We start from the raw sequence: 8,348 nt of genomic DNA on the forward strand, positions 1-8,348 counted from the left end.
TTTTCCTGTGCTAGCAAGCTTGTGAAGCACTATTTTTAAAATTTTTTTTATTATTTTTTTTTTTTTACTTTTTGGGGACAAATTTCAGAGCTCCCCAAGGGATAATAAAAATGCGGGAAGGGGATCGTAATGGATTCAGTTTTGTCCTAATCAAACTGCAATGGCACTGTGTGGTTTACTTGCATTCAGCTGAGCATGATAAGAGCGAGGTGATGCAGCTGAGTCCCAGAGACGGCTTCCTCCAGGCAGCTCGTAGGGCAGCAGAATGGTGAAAAAACATCAGTCATTTTCTATCTACATGACATTGATTAATTGTTCAGAACTGCCTTTTTGTTAGTTGGTTGCACTGCTGTTGTTTGCTTCGGCCCTCGGAAAAGGCTGTTTAGAAAGGCAGATTTAATGTGGTTACTGCATAAGAAATAGCTGAGAAAAACGGAGTGCATCATTTCGTTAGCTGCCCCTACAAACAGAATCTCGGGGTTCTGTTCTGTGAAGTCAGCTGTGATCTCTGAAATTATATTTAGATTTTTTTCCTTCATTTATTGTATTGCTTTGTTTTAAATGTTTTAAAGGGTAAGATTGCTGTCTGGATTGATTTAAGTAGCGGAATTTTTATTGTCTTAGAGGCTCTTTAGTCTTAACAATTTTTAAAACATTCAGTATTACAGGATGCTAAAATATATCAAGTCATTCATTTTGCAGCAGTTCTGAAAATATGTGTTCTAACTAGGTTAAACTTCTTAGCTGGAAATAAGCTATAGCGCCCTTTTTCCTTTACCTTGTCCTTCTACCTGGCAAATCTGTCTCTGTTTAAGTAATCTGTGAAACCATTTTCACAGTTCTGTGCAAATTGTATTGTATTATGTCAGTCATTTGTGTCCACTGCCCAGGGAACATGGAATGTGCTGGCTTTTTGTTGGGGCGTGGGATGGTTGGAGGAAGCAGCTGAAAGCTAATAAGAAAACTAAGTTCTCTTCAACGTCCTCCTGTATTGCCTTCTCAGTAAATTTGTGCTTAATACCCAAAAATATGAATATTTTTAATTGAAGTAGCTCCTTAAGTATCTGGAAATCAAGAATCTTGTTAAAAGCTTGGTCTTTCAAAACTGTTTTTTAAATAAAGCTTTCAAATAAGCTGATAGTAAACCCTTTGACTAGCTATGGATTTCACTTTGTGTGACTTTTACATGACAGACACAAACTTTATAGTCTTGTTTTAAATTTATATGGCATGGATCTGTTCCTGGAGCTCCTAATAGCTGTAAATCTAGTTTTCAGCTGTCTTCTTATTAGAAGGATCTTAGATGCGAGGGGAAAAGAAGTTGAGAACAGCTGTGTCTATAGAGAAATGGGCTAATTGGCCCTTCATTTAGTCCTGTATAAAGTTTTAGAAGGTTGCGTAGCTATAAAGACTTTTCACATTTTATCCATTGAGTACGTTTGCATTTTGCAGAATGGACTGTTACATCATGAAATTGGATTTATCCACAAATAATCTCCTACCTTGTGTGTGAAAAGTAAAACATCTCTTCTTAGAGAGTATGCACAAGTTCTTAAACCAGCACAGCAGGATTTTCTCCTCATTTATTTCAGAATCTGAAAGTGCTTTTAAAAGCTGAAACAGACTTTTCAATTATGTAAAGAATAAATGTGGAAGAACTTGATGTGCTGTGGGACTGTAGCTGCCGTTGGGATGGAACCAGGCTTGATCGGCCCAGGCGAGGACAAAATGTTAAAACAGAAACATCGAAGCCTGGAGTTTCCTTAGGACAAAAGCTTTCACTTAAATTTAGTCCCACCAAAAGCGAGAGCTATGCCTCTCCGGAAGTCTCAGCTCTTTCCTCCTGGGTCAAAGCGTTCTCTCTGGTTTTAGCTGAAGCACGTATATGCCAAGTGTTATGATCAAGAAAGCCTGATAGTTTGTAAAACAGAATTTGCAGTTAATAATGTATATACTTGAAGTGCTGTGAAGATTTCTGTGTTAATGTCTCCTGCCAGATGAAAACATTGCTGAATTAGAGCTTAAATAAAATGCAGTGCCAAATACAAACCACACGGCATATGCAGTAGGAAGTGGAATGGGTTTTTTTTGGTTACTTGGTTTTACTCAAAGTTGATAGCAGTGATGCGCGTAAATTAGGGAGCATGGCAAAGGAGCAGTGCAATATTAAATTTTGTGGACTAGCAATTTTGCTTTTTTATACTGTTTTATCACTGCTAATAATGTGCTCACTTCATGGATGGAAATCTGTGTTTGAGAATTTAAAGATGTTATGTATAATTTCATGAGAAAATGAGTTGATATTTGAAGCCCGGGGTGGGGGCTGTTTTCTTTATGCACAGCACTTAGTACTGTCCAGCTGAGACGTGGGCGTCCCTGGAAATGCTGGGTAGCGATGTGCAGACCCAATTCAGCCAGAGACAAAGGGAGGTTAATGTATCCAAGGAATACAGTGGCTTTTCCCCAATCACAAGTAAAATAATTGGCATTAGCAGCTCTTTTTGTGGGTCATCTGAGAAGTCAAGCATCAGACATAACTCAGCACCTCACTAGGTCTAACTGCAGTTAGTTTGACTTACGTTTGTTGCCAAGGCCATTGCTTAGAGCTTTGAAAACAAAAAGGAAACCATCGTAGACTTGTTTAATTCTGATTAATTTGGAACACCTCATGCAACATAAGGGTATGTAATGCATCTTTGCTGTTACTGTGCATGATTCAGTAATGTAAGCATAGTAATTTCCTTTTTACTTTTGCAGGGGAGGCCCTGAGAGGAAAGATAACGGTCCGCAAAAACAGAAAAGATCCACGGTCCCTCTTTATAACGCTTTCAGTGAAGGACACTCAGCAGACCTACAGCCTTCAGTGAAAATTCGGCGCGTATAACTTTGGGAAATGTCAGATTTAACTGTTGGTAACTGTTTCTAAATATCCAGAAACGGTAAACTCCTGGATTTATGTATGTATACGCACATATAAGATTATGAAAAGTTTACCTAGAATTGAGAGAGTGCTGTTTGGATGCATTTGCACTGGGATGTGGAGGCTAATGACAAAATGGGATTCTGTTGTGTTTCACGTGATGTGGTGAAGGCCAGAAAGATGGTTTTGGGTTATGTGGGACTGCTAGGTGAGAAAAATCAGATTAAAGTCTTGCTGTGAGGAATAATAAATATGATCTCTCAATATTGGTTTATTCTCCAACTGGCCAAATCCTTTTGCAATTCTTTTATTTACAAAAGAAGCAGCTAAACAACGTGCCGGTGCACCTCAACAGTAAGTAGCTGGAAAATCCCGGTTAGGAATAAGTTTGGAATTCCAACTGCAGGATTGCAGCAACGAAGACTTTATTTTTATTACACTTCTGTAATTAAAAAGTTGTATCACATTTCAGTTACATTTATCTGAATAAATGAACCGAGGGTGTTATATAATGCAGTTGCCAGTTTCCTTGTTTTCTGTGTAATTGGAAATTTGTCTATCTATCCAGTGATGGCTCATTTATTTGCGGCTACAGTTTTTTCTGTAGTAGCCTAGTGGAGCATAGGTGGATGGAAGCGTATATTTTAGCAGCTTTAGGAAAAATACCATGAAGAAATAGCAGCAGTTGCTGAAACGGTGGATTTGGTTTGGTTGCTTGCAGAAACGGACTGCGAACAATCAAGGATGGATGTGTGTGTGTTGTGACGTTTCAACACTTCAAACTGCAATAGAGGTGCAACTAAGTGTAACACCAGGCAGTTTACGTGCTGGTATTGCGCACACATATTTGTGTTGAGAGTGGTTTCAAAAATCGTTTCAAGAGGCAAAGATAACAGTGTTTTCCTAGTGATCTCTGAACTGCTGTTAAAATAACGCTAGGACCCTTTTTTTAAAGGACTAAGACGAGAAGGAAATTCTTTCCCTTGGAGTCTGCTCAACAAAGTTTGGGTAATTATTTATTTTATGATGGGGTGAAATACTTAGTCTTTTGCCTGTAACTAAAGAAGAGTGTTACCGGAGGTAATGCTAATTTGGCAGAAAAGTGGAAACTTGTATTCCAAAAGCTGAAATTCTGCAACGCAGCGCTTGAATTCATCCAGTGAAGTGGGCATTCAATAGGAAGTGACAGTTGCTACAGTGCTACTATATTTTCAACTGAAAACAGACTTGTGGGTTTGTATTTTGTCTTATTACTGCTTTTATCCTCGCTTGTGGAATCACGTGGCTTACTAATTTGCATGCAGATAATTTCCTTGGCTTGGGGAGGGGATTTTTCCTTTTGTGAAAGCTGTTGGATTACCTTTAGACCCTTAAATGTCCTGATTAACATCTGGATGTTCAAGAGCTCAGCTCACGTATGCAGCGTGATAAGAATGTTGGATTAGTCTGGTTAACTCATTTTAATGGCCTAAAGGCGGGCTTGGCCACCCATATTGACGCCTTGGCTATTATGTTCACCTACTAGTAGGTATGAATTCATTGCTCACGCTGATTTTTAGGTCCCTCAATTTTATGCAAGCAGGACTGTACGGGGTTTATAAATTCTGCATATTTTCAGAATTTTGTTTTCAGGACAGGCTTTACTATAGAAACTTAATAACAAGTGAGACAATTACGCGCACACACACAAAAAAAACCAAAGATGCAGGATTTATTTCACAGTAGTATCTGACAGGTATAAACGCTCTACAGTGATGTGTGTCTCAGTGATCCGCTGACATTTTTCTAGCTCGGTGACGTATATTGCTTTTGAAAATAAATTGATTATCATTGATTTGTTAAAAGGTGTAACAAGGCACTGTAAAAAGGCACTGTAGAAATGCAGGATATTGACAGACTAAGCAAAATTCTCATACGGTCTTCTGAGTACTATGGCAACCAGAAGCTGGAAGAATACGCATCTGATTTAGGGCAACAAAGATGATTGAGGGGCTGGAGTATCTCCCTTATGAGGAAAGGCTGAGAGAGCTGGGACTCTTTAGCCTGGAGAAGAGAAGGCTGAGGGGAGACCTTATTAATGTTTACAAGTATCTAAAGGGTGGGTTGAAGGAGGATGGAGCCAGACTCTTTTCAGTGGTTCCCAGTAACGGGATGAGGGGTAACGGGCACAAGCTGGAACGCAGGAAGTTCCGCTCAAACATGAGAAAAAACTTCTTTACGGTGAGGGTGACAGAGCACTGGAACAGGCTGCCCAGGGAGGTGGTGGAGTCCCCTTCTCTGGAGATTTTCAAGACCCGCCTGGATGCAGCCCTGAGTGATGTGCTCTGGGCAATCCTGCTCTAGCAGGGGAGTTGGACTAGACGATCTCTAGAGGTCCCTTCCAACTCTGAAATTCTGTGATTCCGTGATTTTGATCATCTGATACGTAGTTAACTGTAGGAGCTTCACATGTTTTTAGTGTAACTAATAGTTTGAGATATTGGTGTTGGGGTAGATGATCTTGTTGAGGTCCCCTCCAAGTTTAATTTTTTCACTACTTCTGCAGATTTTCTAGAAATGCAGATTATGTGTTGGTATAAATTTTCACATAGAAGGCAAGAAAGGAAGAAAAAGAATGCAAAGGCCTATATAGACTTAGAGTAGCCTTCAGTGACAGGGGACTACAAATGAAAAAATGATTGAAAATGTGTAAAAGAAAAGGAAATGCTAGTTGTTATTAAAAAACCAAACCAAAACAACAAACTGCATCGAGAAGAGAGGATTTGGTATCATTTAACCAGAATAAAATGTCCTCCAAAGGCCTTAATTAATGTAAAGCCTGAGGAGGGTTGTTTGATAAAGGCACTGGAGTTTCAAAGAACTTTAAATACGCAGGAGTGGGAATTGATCTAATAGCCAGTGTTGCACAGTGTCCTGGGGAAATAAACCATCAATTATAAGGGGCTTTTCTCAACCTAGCAGTTGAATAATACGGGATTCATCTGACAGCACAATCAGTTCTTTATGTTTCCTAATTGTAATTCTGAGGATTAAATATCGTAGGAAATGTGATTGATAAGTGCTCTTTTAAAGGGACACTAATAATTGAATCGGAGGCAGAAAAGTGGAAAGGAACTGCTTTGAGTAGAAATACCCCTGAATTTGTCTAGTGATAGTAATACCTCATGCAAGATGTGATCCTTTATTCTAAGGCATGTCATCAATGTGGCCAAAGATGCAAATAATCTGTAACTGAATTTAAAAAGAAAAAAGGAACAACAACAAAAAAACCCAACAATAAGATACTGTGGCAATTGCTGGAAATGGGAAGTTGTGCGTTCTGCAGAGTTGATGAGATAAATCTCTTGCTCCAGGTGGTGGCAACAACTTGTCCTCCATCCGCCTCTGCTCAACATCCACGTTGATGTGCACCAGCAGAGGTGTCCTCTGTCCCACACGGTTCCAGCCCTTCTGTTCACCCGTCTGCAACTTCTGGTATTCCTTGATCTGGAGTTAAAATACCGTCACATACTTCTGTACCGCCAAGGACATTTGGTCCCTACACATCCCCTTTAAATTCCTTTTATGATATAATGATACAGCCTGGTTGTAGTTGTAGAAACAGCCATTTGTCAGTTGTTCGTGTATCGATTTTTAAAATATTTTTTTAACAATTGGGATAGTCGTAGTTTCAGACCTAGGTTTATTACTTTAGTGTGTGCTCCTGTATTCAGAAAAGAAAGGAAAAAGTAAATTGTAAGGAGCCTGAATGTCACTTATCATCTGACAGTACTTGTCAGATAAATAAAATCAGTAAGTCAAATAAATACCTCACAGTATTTTTCTCCTTAGTACCAATTCCTTATGTGACAAAATCTTTTTTGGGGTTGTTTGGTTCCCCCCCCCCCCCAAACTAAGAAATACCAAATTGGTATATCCTATGGGTTAGATCTCGTTAGCTTTGAAATTCAAATTTGACATTTATTTGCCTGCCTCTCTTTCTTTGAGATGTGTTGGCCCGTCTCCTTTTTCCCCCCTCTCCTTCCCATGTGCTGGTATGCCCAGGTGCAGTTTTCCACGCAGACAGCAAACCCTGCTGGTGGTTGGCCGCTGTCCTGCTCCCGCCACTCCTTCCCTGTGTTTCTCCTCTGACGTACGTGCGGAGCTATTTGCTGTTGGCTCCATTTCAGAGCATCTCTCTCTTGTCCCTGGCCTCAGAGTTTTTTTTCATGTTTTGTTGGGTTTTGTTTTGTTTGAGCTTCTTCTAACGTGCCCTGAACAGCATTCCCTTACTTCTGGTGACCGGAGCTTCCTCTTATCTAAAGGCTCTCGCTCATCTGTCCCCAGTCCTAGACTGCTCCTCTTCTCCCTGCTCCTTCTTTCGTTCCAAATGCTAAATGTGCAGATTATTCTTGAGAGATGCAACGAACTGTGGACAAACGTAAGCTTTGCTTCAGCAGTCGGCACTGCCCAGAGAGGGCTCGATTGGCAGGCACGGCGGGAATAGGGTGCAGAGGCAATAAGACGAGTACAAACAAAGGCTTGTTACAGGCCTTAAAATGCATGAATTAATTGTTGGCGCTAATGGTGAACTGCTAAAGCATGCTAAAAAAATCTGATTTTGTCTATGATGCATATCTAGACTGGACAGAAAGAGCGGTCAGACACTGGAATAGGCTGCCCAGGGAGGTGGTGGAGTCACCATCCCTGGATGTGTTTAAGACTCGTTTAGATGTGGTGTTGGGGGATATGGTGTAGGGGAGAACTTTGTAGAGTGGGGTTGGTGGTTCGGCTTGATGATCCCAAGGGTCTTTTCCAACCTAAATGATTCTATGATTGAGGATATCAAGGAAAAATTAAGATTGGTAGTTTCAGGTCAATGGTCAGATGCACAAAGTAATATGAAATGGTATTATGATACCTTGTGTAAGGTGCGTGCAATGTAATTTCACGTGCATAAAGAAAAAAGCCTTTTCTTTGTCACCAGCAATGTTTAGGACCCTTAATTCGCTTTGTAAATTAATTTTGAGGAACTTGCACTCAGAAGAGGGCAGACGAATACATGGTGCTAATAGCGTATGTGTCTTCCAAGAGGATGAAAGTTTGCCTGCCCCAGATTGTAGGTGGCGACTCCACATTGAGTGGGAAAGATTCTTCGTTTGCAAAACTAAGGAGCCTGCATGGTAGATAGTAGCAGTGTCATGGAAGTGGGTGTATGTGGGTGTCTCCAGCATTTATACTCATATATGCACCCATGTGTGCTCATGTACACACCCATACTGGAGGGTGTATATGAATTTGCATTGTGCATTTCCGAAATACCATATACTAATGATACGCTTTATAAATGCCTATTGTATTCATTCAATGTTTTGTGGTTAAACTAAATCTTTCTGCAAAAGTACACTTGTAGCTTAGTTATTATGATTGTGATCCTATTGAATTATCT

General features: G+C 40.1%; 1 protein-coding gene across 1 annotated transcript in view; it reads left to right on the forward strand.

Moving 5' to 3' along the window:
• Positions 1–3,445, forward strand: part of PRMT3 (protein arginine methyltransferase 3) — a 62,546-nt gene extending 59,101 nt beyond the window's left edge. Inside the window, exon 16 of the mRNA XM_054198987.1 lies at positions 2,758–3,445. Within this exon, the coding sequence (XP_054054962.1) occupies positions 2,758–2,867 (110 nt within the window). The 3' untranslated portion in view covers positions 2,868–3,445. The remainder of the gene's footprint in view (positions 1–2,757) is intronic.
• The last annotated feature ends 4,903 nt before the right edge of the window (positions 3,446–8,348 follow it).

This window comes from Rissa tridactyla, chromosome 4 (assembly GCF_028500815.1).
Source record: "Rissa tridactyla isolate bRisTri1 chromosome 4, bRisTri1.patW.cur.20221130, whole genome shotgun sequence".
NCBI lineage: Eukaryota > Metazoa > Chordata > Aves > Charadriiformes > Laridae > Rissa > Rissa tridactyla.